At 43.9% G+C, this 16873-nt stretch overlaps 1 protein-coding gene across 1 annotated transcript in view; it reads left to right on the forward strand.

Moving 5' to 3' along the window:
* IFI35 (interferon induced protein 35) overlaps window positions 1-16873 on the forward strand; it is a 215307-nt gene that overhangs the window by 77437 nt on the left and 120997 nt on the right. The window contains exon 3 of the mRNA XM_069634190.1: window positions 10187-10261. Within this exon, the coding sequence (XP_069490291.1) occupies window positions 10187-10261 (75 nt within the window). The remainder of the gene's footprint in view (window positions 1-10186; window positions 10262-16873) is intronic.

Genomic DNA, 16873 nt, shown 5'->3' on the forward strand with positions numbered 1-16873 from the left:
GGCCGTTTTTTGCTTTTGATGTTTAAAAATTCTGTATTCTATGTCACAAGATTCTTTGACTCCTCCTCCTTGTGTGAATTACATTGCTGCTGGTCCATTGATAATGACAGGTAGGCCCCTTTCCCCATTGTTCTTTAATTTTACAAGAACAAAAAGAAAAAGCCAGGTCGTTTTTGTTGCAGTGTTGAAATGCTTGCCACTCGTGTGAAATAAAAGTAAAGCAAGGTGGTTTTTGGTTGCAGTGTTTAAATGCTGCTGTTCAGGTGAAAGGGACTTCAGTTTGGGGCCTTTAAATGCATCCCACAAACATCACACTGCCTGCTCACATGTTGCGCAATCCGTGCAGTGAACTTCATGCTGCAGGCTGCCTTGGGTGAACATTGAATCGAAGGAAGGCATTATTCTCACGGTAATGGGGGGGTCAGACACAAATTTGGGGAGATATGCGGGTGAGGGGTCAGCAATTAAGTGGACTCCAATTATCACATGGAGCTTTGGCTAGTGGATCTGCTTAGTTCAACATCATGCAAACGTATCTCCGGGAAACAGGGGGTTGGAAAATACAACAGTACGCATTTCTTCTTGCAGTTCAGGCAACCCTTGTTCTATGGGGTGTCAGCCCAGGCACTGCCCATATGCCACACGCCCTTACATTTATAGTCGAAGTACACTAGAATAATGTTCTGCAAGGCGGACTTTTCTCTGCATCTGCATAATATAACACATACATGCCTTATCCGACCCACTATGCCAACATGGAATTGAAAGGGCTGCTGCAGGCCACCTGTCCATTGTATATTGACATTGGATGTATACTTATGATATTAGGCAATACTAGTGCAGAGAGGTCACTGGGCCACAGGGTATGTACCCCTTATGTGGTCACATATGTGACCTAGTGTACGGGCCTATGCCAATAGCATGAAGTCTGCACCTGTGGCATAGCATCATGCAGGATGTGCTTTGCATATGGCCTTGATGGTACAGTGGCATAGAGGAGGTCAGTGCTATGGGCCTTATATCCAATGCTGACCTATATATTAGATATGCAATTCCTCCCATTGGCCAAGGCACGGCGTCTTGCCCTTATGTCCACTGTCTAGACTGGTCACTGGCATTCATTATTATGTCAACCTTGTCAGCACATGGCATAGTGTGGTACACATGCCGAATGCCTAAATATTTTAGCCACACACATGATCTGCCTGAGCGTACCATGGCATCTGGGTAATGTATATGCTTAGTGTTTGCGTCACATGCCAGAGTTCCCTGGCATCCACTTACCTATGTTTTTTTTCACTTGGGCAAGGTGTATCCAGATTAGCCAAGATAAAGAAATCCCAGGTACAAAGATATGCATGTCTAGTGTTCAGACACCCAATCCATTTACAGGGGATCCTAGGCACATATATATGACTAGTGTATAGGCAGTTCACTCACATATAGGAGATGCTATGCACACAGATATGCATATGCCCGGTGTATAGAAAGCTCACTCTCACACAGGAGGTGCGTAGGCGCACGCACACACACCGTTTTTTAAGTGAATTTATATATTCACTGAAAAACTTTACAGTGCCGTTAAGTTGACCAGATTTAATGCAACAAATCCCTTGAAATTCAGAGGATGTGGTAAGTCATGACCAGCTTACCTGTTGATGTCCCCAATAATGCCATTTTATATGTGATTGTGAATCCCTTTTCTTATGAAATGTATGTGCACATGGGAATTTGCAATTGGAACTTGCCGAGTTAAGCTGGTCATGACTTCCCACATCTGCTGAATTTCAAGGGTTAATTCTGGTCAAAATAACTGCACTTTAACGTTCTTTCATTGAATTTCAAGGGTTTTGTTATGCCGTTGTTTTATTTACGGGCCACTAGCCATGATTTTAATCAATCAAAGCATTAATGCTCCCGTGCATTGTTAGTGACTTGCATCTATTGGATTTTTGATACTGTAATATTGCAGCAACTGGCACTGTAGGGTCTCCACTAATCATATAATGACAATACCTGCCATGCAGCTATAACTGGCATAATACGGAAGTAACTGGACATACAATGCTGAAGTTTCTATGACCGTGCCTCAGCCTATGTTGATTCTATTGCGTCTAACCCTATCATATCATGACTCCATCCATGGCACATGTATGCTGCATCCTTGTTAAAATGTGGTTGGTATCTAAAATATTCTTGTCTGCTTAGTACCTGTTTGGTATGCCATCCAAGTCAAAGGTCATTTGACACTTCCTGTGATGTCATCAGGTGTGTTATGTTCCTTCCGCAACCTCCCTGATTCTGTGACATTCTTGGTAATGCTACCACCGCTTTGCTGTGGGCATATTTATAGTGCCCGTGCTGAAGGCTGAAAAATGCTTCTAGTACAGCATTTCCTAATTAGGGCTGCAAGTGTAAGACAAGCGAATAGATGGAAACTGAATTTTGTCGATGCCTTGCGTTTATGGGATTTTGGCTTGTATGACAGCCTGTCATGCAAGTCACAATCCCATATGCGCAAGGCATGGAAACAGGCCCTGCAGCTACTAGGAGCAGAGTGCATAGGACATGGCTGTAGGCCAAGCCTTGAGTTAACTGCCTTTTAGGTGCAATTTGCTGGAGGCGATGGCTTGAAGGCACTGTGAGCAGGGGAACTGCATGTGTGCCTGGACGCAAGGTATGACTGCAGGGCATGCATACATGCATCGCAGCAAGGTTTTATATGGTCAAAGCATATCTATACAAAACCCTAGGAAGTCACTGACAGTTCTACTTGAGAAGGTTGTTCGCTACTAGAATTAGATGGTAAAGTATGTTAATACAACTATGAAGGAAGCAGTTATATTTGCCAGTTATGGTTGGAATCGGCCCCATAGTATGCACCCTTCCGCCATGCACTGCTCACGACATCACAAAAGACTTACCCAATGATGTCTAAGGTCATACATGCTGTTAGTATTGTAGCCAACAGGCTGGGAATTGAGCGCAGGCCTGGGGCGATACTATGCCATGTAGGTACTGTATATCGGGGTACTGCGTTTGTGGCATTGCCACAGGACACATCCCAGGCACTGTACCCCCACCATTGGGCTAACCGGGCTTCAGCCCACCCCCCCCCCCCACCCAAATGTGAGCTGAGGGGCGGGGGTTCCGATAGCTTTTTGTTAGTCAGAGAGGGGAGAGAAGCCTTTCCTGAAACCTGCTGTTACTGTGTTTGTGCAGTTAGCAAAACTTTAAGGCTGCTAGTTTCAGAAAAGGCTTCCTGTGCCTCTCTGCGTAACAAAAATCAAATGCTCACACCAGCCCCCTCTACACAGAGGCGAGCGAACATATAACAACATAATATGTTCTTTCACATCCGAGGGGAGGGGGCTGATGTGCACACTTGCTTTTTGTTAGGCAGAGAGGCGAGGGAATCCTTGTCTGAAACTGGCATTGTTAAAGGGTGTTGCATGTGAGCTCGTTATGTATGTATGTATGGATGTATGTATGCATGTGTGCAAGGAGTGTGCATGTAATGCATGTGTGAATGAGTGAGCATATGATGTAAGGGGGCTGGGTACGTGTGTGTGTGTGTGTGTGTGTGTGTGTGTGTGTGTGTGTGTGTGTGTGTACGCTCTTATGCTGGGCTGCTACCATTTGATATTTGGGCCCCACGCCAACAACGCTTGGGGTAGAATGGAGGGGCGGAACATGCAAGTTTGCCACGCCCAGTTCATGAAGTGGCCCCTCCCATCACCAGTTAGCCCCCCTGAAATGGAGGTTTCGTTGCACCCCTGTTAACGGCCACGCGCTGCGAGTCCTGTTTGCACTGAGCTTGGGAAATGACCACAGCAAGGACGTGCCTTGCACGAAGGGGCTAAGGTGGGGTGATGTCATCAGTGTTGTTTGTAGGGATGCCGTCTGCGATTATCATGTGAGGTTCTCATCAGTGACTGCTACTACGTGGGGTAGAGTTATGGTTCTGTTATTAACCCTACCTGAGAATTTGTTTTTTTTAGCTGTGTGGAACATACCTTAAACAGAAGATTTTCACTGGGGTGGGGGGATTTTCTTTCTCCTGATTATGACTGTGCATCAAATGACGCCGGAATTAATGGATTCTATATTTTTCCCTAATAGATAGCCCGGTTTCCTGTGAGCCGTGCCCCTTGGCAGATGATCTAGTTGAAACATTGCTCACACGATGCCCCATGGTGCTTCCGCAAAGGCTTCGCAGTAGGTGGGTTGGTGAAGAGCTGGGATCTGCGTACTAGAGGCTGGAGATAGACATATGCTTGTCCCTGCGGGAACCGCTCAGTCAAGCGCTCCCCCCCCACATTTCCCTCCATGCAGGTGCCGCATTGCAAAGTTCCGTCAACTTTGGCAGATGTGTTCGGCTGTGATCTTTATTTGTACACATCTGGTTAATTAGCTTTCCTTAATCACGTCGGGTGACGCTCATGAGGTAGAATGTGCTGTGATACCTTTGGCTGCCAGCGCCACTAATTTACAACTTGCAGGGAAAATCGCTCCTTTTTCAGTGCAAGTCACACAATTCAGCTCACAACACAAATGCCAGAGATGTGCGTGCCTGCCGATTTGAGTTGCCCAGTCAGTGGATCAGGTAGTTTACCAGATGGCTGGCTGTCTTCTTCTTGCTGATGGATTTTATCCATCAGCAGTGATTTTTGGATACAGAGGCTTCTGCCTCATTACTCCATTTTCTCAGGTTGAGTGTATAGTCGTGGATTCGGATTCTTCTTGGTCTGTGTGGACTTGTCACATTAGGGCTGGTTCCACAGGGTCTTCATCGTGATGGGCCACGGCTAGTGGCCGAAGGGGTTTGCAGTGGTGGCTATGAGTCTTCTGATCAGAGGGTTCGGGTTCTGAACCAGTCCTTGGCAGAAGTTCTTACTGAGCTTCGCTAGATGTTCCTTCAACATCTCGATGTCCAGGTGCCTGTGAAGGTCTGCTATCCTTGTGAAGATTGGAGCTCCAGACGATATCCGCAGGGCAATGTTCTGGATTATTGGAAGACTCTTCCGTTATTGCTCATGGCAGGTCATCCATGCTGGTGAGGCATACGTCAGGGTAGGTCTGATGATCACCTTCTAGAGGTTGATCTTTGTCTGGAGGGGCATGGACTTGGTCTGCAGGAGTCGGTACAGTGCTTCCATCTTTCCTGTTGCCTTCTGCTGAGTATTCTCCATATGGCTTCCCCAGTTGAGTTTGCTGTCCATGGTGACACCGAGGTAGCGGCTGCTGCTCTCCCATTTGATGGTCTCCCTGTTGAGGCTGATGTGCGGGTGCTCCTTGACCTTCTGTCTGGTGAACAGAGTTGCAGTTGTCTTGCTGGTGTTAAGGTCTATACGCCAGTCGCTGTACCACGTCGAGATGGTATCCAGTGAAGCTTGCAGGTTCTTCGCCACTTCCTTTTTGCTGAATGACTTGGAGATGACTGCAGCATCGTCCGCATACAGCGACAGGTCGGTCTTGTGGAGATCTGTCGGGATGTCGTTGGTGAAGATGTTGAACAGGAAGGGTCTGAGGTTCGATTCCTGTGGCACGCCTGCTCGGATGGGATGTGATGAGGACATCTCAGACCGCATGGCGACATAGAAGGTGCGGTCTCCCATGTATTTCGGTCAAAACAGGCTTTAATTCCTTGGTGAATCCTTGAGTTTGTTAAGGATTTGTAATTGTCTGCACAATTGGACACCTGTATATTGTGACCCTTGCAATAGACTAAAACATTCTTTATTGGTGTCTTTTTCCATGCGCCAACAACTTGTTGATTTTCCGGGCGATTGTTTTTTCAGCAATTGATCCAGTCATCGTTTTTAACTCTTGCTTCTTTTAATTGAGTTCTGCAAACTTTGTTTTTTCTCTTGTTACATACACTTCGTTTTCTCTTTTGTCACACAGTTAGTTTTCTCTTTTTAAAAATGTTTTAGTTTTTTTTGTTATACACACACTATATTTTCTCTCTACACGTGTTTGACCATAGTTTGTTTCCCAAAGAAGCAATAGTTAAAAACGATGAATTGATCAATGTGATTATTGCTGGAAAAACAATCACCCTGAAAATCAACAAGTAGCGCACAGAAAAAGACACCAATAGAGAATTTTCACAATCTCCCGGGTAGCTGGCAATCGTCTTAACAAGTTAGTTCGGAAATGCCAGGCCAATTGTTTTGTGGCGCAGTCTCTTGTGCCAGACTCGGTCGAATGCTTACTAGATGGTACGTCATTTACATGAGTTTATAGGCAGCAGTGGTCATGTTGGCCGGTCGATAGTTTGGGTATTTTTTTTTTTTTTAGTGTTGGCTCATGGAAGTGTTGTCGGCCATGTGCATGGGAACCAACTATTGGTATATCGCGTTTGTATCGGCCTAGTCCCAAGACCTATTTCAGGCGTTTATTCAGCGATACACAGACGCAGTGCTTTGAGGGAGATGAGAAATGTAGGGGTGCTTTGGTACTCGTGATGCAATATTTGTGGTTGGGGCCTAAAAAGCGTCTGCCCGCGCCTCAAATTCCAAGTAGCAAATACACCATCAGAAGATGTGAGGCATATGTCATTAAAGGAGAGGCCTAACAAAGCCAATCCAGTTTCTATTCATTAATCGAAAAGAGAGTAAACTCTACTTTTAAAAGATGTACTAAAATATAATGAATGTGTGTACAAATATTGGCAAAAGTAAATAAATTGAAATATAAAATGGAATAGGAAATCCAAAATGGGTCAGTGCACAATTCATTACTGCAATGCTTTTGAAACAAATCCATGATTCATGTGCACTAATTAAAATTATTCTAATGCCAATACTTTAATACGTGTTTCAAAAATCAAACAATATATTCTTATAATTTCCCTTCTGCGTTTGTAAACGGCCCAATTTCAAATGTTGTGATTCTAAACATGGCTGAAAGTGACCTCTCCTGGCGAAGACCACTGTTGCCACATTTTTATTTGCATTGCTGCAGAGAAGAAAACTGGCTGGGGAAGTCAGTTTGGAGGGCCCTGGCAGAGCCGTGCCTCGAGGGCAATATTTGGAGACTAGAAGGTCTGAGCCCTGGCCCACTTAAAGCCTTGAATAGACGTCATTTGCATGAGCATCATTAACACATTTTGTGTTCTTGAAATCCGTGTCACGTGAAGGTGCTTTAAAAGGACCTTTTTGTGCCAGTAAAATCAGAACCTGAAAGGAAGTCATTTTGCAGCTACTATGCAGCCTGCTGTCTACATCTTTGTTTTTATTGAGTTGATTTAAATCGATTTCAGCCTGCAGAAACCCCTTTCTGACTGAGAATAGGTTAATTGGAACTATCAAATGGTTCCTGGTGTAATAAAAAACAAAAACTATTAACAGGGTGTGCCTGAAGCAGTTATTTGGCTATACAGCATATCCACACACAGCCCTAATTAAAGCGCTTTGCTTTAGCCAGTGTTTTCCTTTTAAGTAGAAAAGATAAATTATGATAGTAACCTAAGATACTGTTGGAATGTTGACACTGAAAATAGAGCATTAAAACCTTGTTACTATTTAGAGATATTAAGGAATCCTATAAATAAAACAAGGGATTCAATACTAGACATTAGAATATCACACTTGTTACAAAATGCTAGTAATGTAGATTGTGTCTTTCGTTTTGTATAGTGGTATATGAATGATTTGAGGTTTTTTCTTCTTTTTTGGATTGATTAATGTTTCTTTCTTTTGTATTCATTGTATTTGGTCTGTTTTCACATACATGAACATCTTTATTATTTTTTTCTTTTTTCACAAAAGTTGTTTTTTTTTTTTTGCAATATGTGATTTAGTATTGTTTTAAATAATTTGTTGGTGACCCAATCAAAGACTGAGGATTTTCCTCCCCCACTGGTTTGACAGTCCTAATGGTGGCTAATTAAGAGATTTTCTTCATTCTAAGGGCAGGAGTTGAGAGGTGACGGGACCTTTCTGTAGATTATAGTTATTTGTAAGGGGCACGGTCCTGTCCTCTTGTTTCTTAAAAAAATAATAATAAATAAATAAAGTCCTACAAAAGTTTAGAAGAAGTAACCTATTTAGTAACATGTTATTAAAATGGTTAGGGTGATTTGTAGAACATTGTAATAACACGTGAAAAATAGAAGAGGGGGAACGTTCTGCCCATTGGCTTTGCCAATGCTTGTGTTTGCAATTTATAACGGAGAAGACAAATTCACAGTGTAAAGCCCGGGTTGCAGGATCTACTGAGCCACACACCAGTGGGAAACTACCATGCAGCTTGGTCACGGGTGTCGGGGCTGTTGATCCTTCAACATGAACTCTTTCAGGCCAAAGAATCACCTTATTTATTTATTTATTTTTAAAATTAAAGGTATTTCATGACTTCATCATAGAATTTCTTTTTTTTTTTTTTATTTTGTTTTTTTTTAGCACTTTACTTGCCCAACATGCCATTAGAGCTCTCGGCAAGGTTATTACAATACGATTTTATACAAATACCGAATTAGTTAAAATATGTAACCTTATATTGCACACGTCCTCCTTTAAATACAACTGCATGAACAACCGGCTGAGTGGTCTATAAAAAGGGGGCAGTGCACCCCCCCCCCCAAAATTGATTTAATTATAATGAGGTCCATGAACTCGGTAACCAGGTAACTCCCGAGCCACTAGTAACGAATTTACTAGTCCTTGTCTTTATATGTGATCCTCTCTGGGAGTTCTAGGAATCTTGGTTTACTTGAAGAAATTGGCAGTATGGGTGCCCCTCAGCGAAGTCTGGTTAAAAACAAGCATTGGCAAAGACAACCGGTGTGGCCTGTATATAGGTATTAGATAGGCATTTGCCTGACACTTTTATATGCCCAGGTACCATTTTGCAGCTGCTACCATTACTGACCATTACTGGCCATTTTCGTATAATTATAGCAGTGCCTGAAAAATGCGTTTCCCACGCTTACGCAAAAGGTGTTGCCAATGCTTGCTTTATGAACTTTTGTGAGTCCACCACAAAATGTGTGTAGCGCAGGGACCTGCAACCTTTGGCTCTCCAGATGTTCTCTTCCTGCAAACCTAGCTCGCATTCTCCATGGAGAGGGATCATTGGAGGCCTAGCCCAAGCATCTGTACTGACTCGGGTGGCAGACCGTTGAGGTGGTGCCCATGCCTCATACAGTAGCAGGTATTCTATTCACTGCAATGATGTCCTAGTGATGGGATATTGAAAATCTGTGTAGCTCAGGGGTGTCCAACTCCATTCCTCGAGGGCTGCGGTTTGAGTTTTCAGGATATCACTAATTAATATTCAAGAGGTACATTTTCATGCATGGTTTCTAAATCCATGCACATTTTAGTTGACGCCCTTCCCAAATGTATCATCACCCGCAGTGTATTTGAACCATTTTTGTAGTCTCGCGTTTCTTTTTTTTTTTTTTTTTTTTTTTTTCTTTTTTTTTTTTTTTTAGTGCTGCGTCTGAGCTGCTCTTTTTTTTTTTTAATTTGTTTTTGGTCATAAAAATTAATTTACACCTTTACAAAAAAATTATCAAATAACCGCACTTTTCAAATCAGTCACGTTTTTATTGCATGCGTTAATGCCACCATTCTTGTATGCAAAGTTGTTTTCCTCAAACCGCCACACAGATTGAAACATTATTGACCATTCTTATATTAAGCACAATGTGGACAGTTCACAGCAATGAAAACAGTTCCAAGTATGGCCTCACCCAGTGCTTCTCATTTATGTGCCTCGGCAGGAAGAAAGACTAAGCAAGTGCTGCCAGGAGTGAAACCTTTGGGCTGCATGGTTTTGCGCAACTGTGTGAGTACAACATGCTCTGGGTTCCTGGTTCCCTGTTCAACAGTGACCAGAATTCCATTCAGCAAGGGTACTAACCATCTACACCTAGATTTCCTCCCTATATAGTGCCAAGACGTGTTTGGGTAATTTGCTGTGCCTTATATAAAAAAAAAGAGGTATGAAGCCTGAGGTGAAGGACGTCACTGGGTTGGTGATTTGAACTGGGAACCAGCCTGCCCCTCGCCCCGACCGAAGCGCAAACATAGACTCTGTTAAAAGTCTGAATCATACTTATGGCAATTCAGTTTTCTCAGCCTGAAGGACCCTGTTGCAGAGTCGAGATGTGCGCGCTGTAAGCTAAAATTGCAGAACCAAAATAGTAAATCAAGCCTTCTTTTATTTTTAATAGGATTTTATCTACATCAATGCGGCCAACGCAACATTAACTGCAGAAGGCATCAAGAAGGAAATCGAGCGATTACAGGTACAGATGTGCTTGACTAAAACACTGACACAGTGGCTGAGTTCTGTTATGTTGTTTGATCTTAGTGTTATTTGCACACATGCTGCTTCAAAACACTGATTATTACTAACAGTGAGCAACTGGTGGGAAGTAGCTTTTATTGTTTCCAAATTTTTCCGATGGACACCTGCTGCTGCAGCTTTCAAATAACAGGTTTTGTGAAAATGTGCATTTAGAAAATGTTTCAACATGATACAAACGCACCTGGTTTTTAGTTATATAGAGAGAGCACAGGTGAAGAATACTCTAATGTATGGATGGATTGTCAACTTGGGCTATGCATGTTCCCTCTAATAGCAGAGTTTTAAATTCAGGAGAGCTGGGGGCTATTTGGCCTGGAAGTGCCTGGTTAGCTTGAGACCAACAGCTGCCAGGAGCTACCTTTGGCTCCCCAGGCCAACAGATGTTAAATGTTAAAGGTATTTGTACTGCGCACCGTCACCAACGGAATTGGTCCCCAGGCGCTCTGGCGGATCTGTAAATTATAAGATGGGGTGGGGTGGGTTAGTAAGGTGAAGAGGGAGTAGGATAGTGAGAGGAGTAGTGTTCTGTTGGCAGCTTCAACTCGGTATACACCAGATGCTGAGCTTTGGTGCAGGTATTGGATCGGTGACAGGCCGTGTGTGCTGTTGGTCCGGCTTATGTGTTGTTGCAGTGTTGTGAAGTGTGTGCGGCTTGTTGTGCGAGAGATGGCTGTGTGAGTTTTTTGAGTGAGATAAGTATGCAGAGTTTGAGCTTATATTGGTTAGTGGGTTACCTGACCTTTGGCATGCTAGCATTTGCAATTCTGTCCCAGTGTGGCACCAGTTGACCTCCACAACTCTATCTGGATGCGGCCGGGCCAATGTTTAGAATTTTATCTGGGTGGGGCAAGCCAACATTCACAGCCCCATCCAGTTGCGGCGCAAGCTAGGGTCTAGAGATCTGTCCATGTGTGGGCATGCTATCATTCGCAACCCTATCTGGATGCTACGCAGGCTGGTGTTCACAATTCCAAGTGTGGCACACGCCAACATTCAAGTTTCATTTAGGCGTGGGCTTGCTATCCTTCAATCAATCCTGTCTAGATGCGACGCAGGCCAATGTCCACAATTCTAGGTGTGGCCTGTGCTAGTCTTCAGGTTTCGCATAGGTGCGGGCATGCTAACGTTCGAAGTCCTATCTAGATGCGACGCAGGCTAATATTTCACAAATCTATCTAGGTGTGGGTATGTTGGCATTCAGCTTTCACCTAGGTGCGGGCATGCCAACATTCATGGTCCTATCTAGATGCAGTGCAGGCTGATATTCTCAATTCTGTCTAAATGTAGACATGCTAATATTCACAATTCTATCTAATGGTGGGCATGCTGGCATTCAAAGTCCCCTCTAGATGCGACGCAGGTCAATGTCCACAATTCCATCCAAGTGTGGCCATGCTAATATTCTCAATTCTAGCTAAATGCGTCTGCCGGTCTGGATATGGTGTGTCCAGTACGTGCAAGTGGGTGAGTCACTTGAGGGCTTTCATCTGGGTCTAAGTATGTGTTCAGTCTCTGGAGCCTTCCTTTTGTGGCTATTTTCCATGATATCTTATGCTCTGTCGAGTGGTTAGTTCTTTGGTTTGAGTGTTTGTCCAGCTTGAGAGTGGCCGGGATCGGAGTTATTTTCATCGTTGTTTTAATGTCTGCACATTCTGGTGCGTCTCCGTTGTGGTTACCCTGTGAAGAGCCATGATTTGAGGAGTTTCCTGAATGCTAGGTGGTTTGTTGTGTTCCGTAAATTCTTAGGTAGGTCATTCCAGGTTTTGGGTGCCTGGTGGGAGAAAAAGGATCCTCCGAGTTTGTTTCTGTTGTAGGGTTTTGGTTCCAGGCGTATGTCGGTGCTTGATCTTAGTGTTCTTGTCGGTTGATGTAGGCGTAGTTTGTCGCTTAGGAATTCTGTGCCTTGTTTGTGTATTGCTCTGTGCGTGATGCACATGGACTTGAACTTTATTCGTTGTTTTAGTGGTAGCCAGTGTAATATTTTTAGCGCAAGTGTGATGTGTTCTCTTTGGGGTAGCTTGAGGAGGAGTCTGGCTGCTGCATTTTGTATGCGTTGCAGTTTTTTTAGAAGTCGTTCGGCCATGCCCAGGTATAGGCTGTTGGCATGGTCTACTCTGGACATGATCAGAGCGATGATGGTAAGTGTTTTGTTGGCGAACGACAGGAATGGTAGGATCCTTTTTGCTGGTCGCAGGAGGAAGAAACATTTCTTGATTACCGAGTTTACTTGTGGCTCTAGAGTGAGATTGTTATCCATCAGGACCCCTAGATTTTTTACAGTTGATGATGGTTCTGGTGTGGTGCCGAGCTCTCTTGGCCAGGAGATGTAGTTTATGTCTCCTCCCTTTTTTTGAAACAATCATTATCTCTGTTTTGCCTGGGTTGATTTTGAGATGGTTGAGGTTCATCCAGTTGAATATGTCATGAAGGCAATTCTCTAGTGTGGTGTTTTCTTCTTGGGTATCTTGTATGGTGAAGATTATTTGAGTATTGTCGGCGTAGTTGTAGCATGTGAGGCCGTGTTTTTTTATGAGTTTGATTAGTAGGTACATGTAGATGTTGAATAGCAGCGGGGAGAAGGATGAACCTTGTGGTACTCCGCACGCGGACTCTCTGGGTTTGGATTTAAAAGGTTTCATCCATACTGTTTCTGTTCTGTTTGTTAGGAAGGTTTTGATCCATAGAAGGGCAGTGTCTATTATCCCTAGTCATTCTAATCTCTTTATGAGGATGGTGTGGTTGACGGTGTCGAAAGCTGCAGACAGATCAAGGAGAATCAGGGCGGTACTGTTGTTCGAGTCTCCGTTTGTTTTTAGGTCGTCCCATATTGAGAGGAGAGCTGATTCTGTTCCTCTCATAGGTCTGAAACCAACTTGTGCCTGGTCTACTAGGCAATGCTCTTCTATAAATTCTTGGGTTATTTGGTAGACGTACGTTTCTAGCAGTTTGGCTATGTACGGTATGTTGGAGATGGGTCTATAGTTAGATAAGTCCTCTACGTTTCCTGTTGTGTCTTTGAGTAGCGGCTTGATGTAGGCTGATTTGAAGGCCTATGGTACTTTACCTGTTGAGATTGAGAGGTTGAGGAGGTTCCTGTGGTATTCCATGGGGGTTCCTTGTTAGAGAATTGTTTTGTATATGTCCGGGGGCAGGGGTCTTCAGGAGAGCCTGATTTGTTGCTTCGGTTGACCAGTTTGACGAAAGCCTCAACTGATATTTCTGGGAAGTTTCGTAGCTTGTTTGCGTGTTCCTCGTCGGTGTCGGTGGGGTTTGCGCTGTGATCGCTTGGTCTGTTTTGAATGGTGTGTTGGATGGAGGTTATTTTGTTTTTGAAGTGGTCTCCGAGGTCCTCGCAGAGTTTCATCGATGGAATTGGTGTGTTGTTGCAGCCCGGTGGCTTTTTTATTTCGTTTATGATTTTGAATAGTTCTTTCTGAGTGTTTGGTGCTCTGAAGATTCGGTTGTCCTAATGTTTCCTCTTTGCTTTTTGTATTTCCTTTTTATATGAGCGGATCTGTTGTAGGAATTTCAATTTGTTTGCAGAGGTGTTGTTGGTCCTCCATTCAGACTCTAGTTTTCGTTTTTTTCCTTTTCATGGCGTTGAGTAGTGGGGTGAACCACTTTGCTGTGGTTTTCTTACGTGATGGGGTGAATGGCTTTTCTTTGGCGATGTCGTCTAGGGTTGTTGCGATCCAGGTATGAAGTAGGGCAACTTTTTTGTCTAGATCTGCTTCTTCCATGGTTGATGCTTGTGGTTTGCTGAGTTCTAGGAGTTCGGTTAAGTTGGAGTTTTTTATTGTTCTCCAATTTCTTTTCATCATGATGGGTCGTTTTTCTTGTTGCTTTTTTGTTGGAGCGGCCATTGTGATTATGAATGGAATGATGAGGTGATCGCTCCAAAGTATTTGAATTAGGGGTGCCATGGTGATGAGATCCTTGTTGGCGAAGATTGCGTCAAGTGTGTGCCCTGCTGAGTGGGTTGCTCCTTTGACTAGTTGTTGTAGATTCATGGCTGCTAGTTGGGCGGTTAGGGATTTTTGTGTGGTTGTGGTTTCTTTGTCGAACCAGATGTGGAAATCTCTGAGGATGATCAGATGATTGTACTTGATGGCTAGGGTGGTGATTGCTTCTGTGAAAGCGTCTATGAAAGTCGCACCGTAGGTTGGTGGTCTGTATATCAGTATGAATTTCAGGTTAGTTTTGGGGTTTACTGAAAGTAGTAGTATTAAGGATTCACATTTCTCAATGTTTAGAGGATCTTCCATTTTGATGGCCAGTTGTTCCTTGTGGATGATCGCTATTCCCCCCCTCCCTCTTTTGGATTTTCTGTTTGTTTGGATGCATTTGAAGTCTTCAGGCAGGCAGTTGTTGAGGGTGATCTTGTAGTTGTCGTCTAGCCATGTTTCGGTTATAAATAGGATGTCTATGCCTCCTTCTGAAAGGAGGTTGTATATTTTAGATGCCAAACAAACACACCTATGTGAATGTAACCTTTTGCATTTGGGACAATTGGAAAAATAAACATTGCGACATACCGATGTGACATTTAAAGCATAGAGAGCTTATACATTATTGACAGAATGATATGTCTGCATCTTATATGGAAGTTAGATTTGTGAAACGTTATGTACTAGCACCTTGTTCCCAAGAGGCAGCGCCTGCTCGCTGGTTAATGCTGGATAGCCAGTAGCTGCTTTTAACTCCTGCTTAGACCAATCTTAATTTCAACCCTGTAATAGATCATCTAAAGCCAATACTTGTTGAAACTGGCTTCATTGAGTTGTTGATCAACTTAGATGTTTAGTCATTTGGGTCTCTTGGTTCTATACTGACCGAAGGCTAAGTGAGCACAGCCTTCCACAAACGAAACATGCTTTCGCTTGCAAGAATAGTTATGTTAATATCTATTTTAATGGATAATATGCAAATGCAGCGTGAGCTAATCAATTTTGAACTTGCTAAGAAACATTTAAGTTGGTAAGAATGCCTTTCATGGAGGACCGTACTGGTTGATAACTGGCCATAGCCATTGTGGTTCAGACGGGCAAGGAAAGCACTAAGCAGAACGGAGCTGTGCAGAGTGTGCAACCGTTTTTATATGCAAGATGACCACCTGTCCGAATGAGGACCGCTTGACGAGCGTCTCGGGAACCAAGAAGAAAGATGCACTCCTACCCAAAAAGAACAGCACCGTAATCAGGAAAACCACAACTGTGGGACAGTTCACCCCAAGGCAGGAGTGCAACTTGACACACCCCTTCTGGATGGTTGGGGACTTTCCCAGGAGCAATGTGGGAAAGAACAGGAACCGATTAGTAACCGAGGAGTATAAAGGATAATCCCTCCTGTTGCCTCCAAACTGTATGTTTACCTGTAAGCAGGAAGAAGCCAGCGTGGGATAGAACGGAAGATCCCTTGCCCCAGAAATGGGAATGAATGAGATGCAATGTGGGATCAGATGGCTCCTCTATTTTTAACATGAAACCCCTTTGAGGGTAAAACACTGAGTGGGCAAGGCTTGGATACCAATATTTAGACAAACCGAAAAGGAGTAAACACTAATTACCTAAGAAAAGACGTTGCAGCTCTTTGGGATTAAAACATGAAGTATCTTTGTTGAGTGAACACATTGCAATGCGTCTCACATCCTCTTAAGGGCTCCACTCGCAGTGACCCAACTTCAACACTCACCGTGCTGCCATCACGTCAGAGGAAAGGGACCCTTCATGTCTTGGAGTACATGGCTGATGCGTTCCTCTGACCGACTTTCTGGAGGAGCCATTGGGGAATCTCACCCAGCCTCCAAGGTAAGAGGTGCGTAGGGGATAGTCTCCCCGGACAGGGCCTAATGCCACCCTATAAATGGCAAACTGGGGCAGTAGGGAGAGTCCCTTTTCCATTTCTATCAGTGGCCATGGTAGATGGAGGCTGAGGGGATAGTGGGCGTGGAGTGTGTTAAAGAGACCAACAGAACACACCCAAGTATTGTTCAACACCTTTATTATCTTTAACAGGAAGGGTCAGATATGGGTTTGCTCAAAGCGTCCTTTGGTTTTATCTATGGGAATACTGATCTTCCCAGCTCTAATGCAAATTCTTAATGATCTATAGCGCCCAACCACTTCATGGTTCAACTAGGTCATGGAGATCTAGCACGCATCGGGGTCTTGACAGTCTTGTGTCGGCAAGTAAACCTTCCCCTCTGCTTGAGGGCACTTGTTGGTATAGATATTCTCACCAAACCAGCCGCAGGTTTCCCTTCTTTGCCCCAAAGTCTCCAAGTAAAGATTTGATGATCTTCCACAGTGTCTGAGATGCAGCTCTTGGAAAGTTCTCTGTATCTGAACTATAACTCCCCCTCCTCCCCCATGCTCTTGTGTGTGTCTCTCTCTCACAATGGTCTTCCCCTAGTGTCCGAGATGTAGCTCTCTGCGTGGTTCTTGGTTTTTACAAGGTGGCCTGCTGTTTCCCAATAACAGTCTGATTTTTAGTTTGGTCTTTCCCATTACCTGGGGTATAGCTCCCAGCGAGCTCTTGATCGTCTCTCTCT

Source organism: Ambystoma mexicanum, chromosome 13, assembly GCF_040938575.1.
Source record: "Ambystoma mexicanum isolate Mex_15411 chromosome 13, UKY_AmexF1_1, whole genome shotgun sequence".
Taxonomy (NCBI): Eukaryota; Metazoa; Chordata; class Amphibia; order Caudata; family Ambystomatidae; genus Ambystoma; species Ambystoma mexicanum.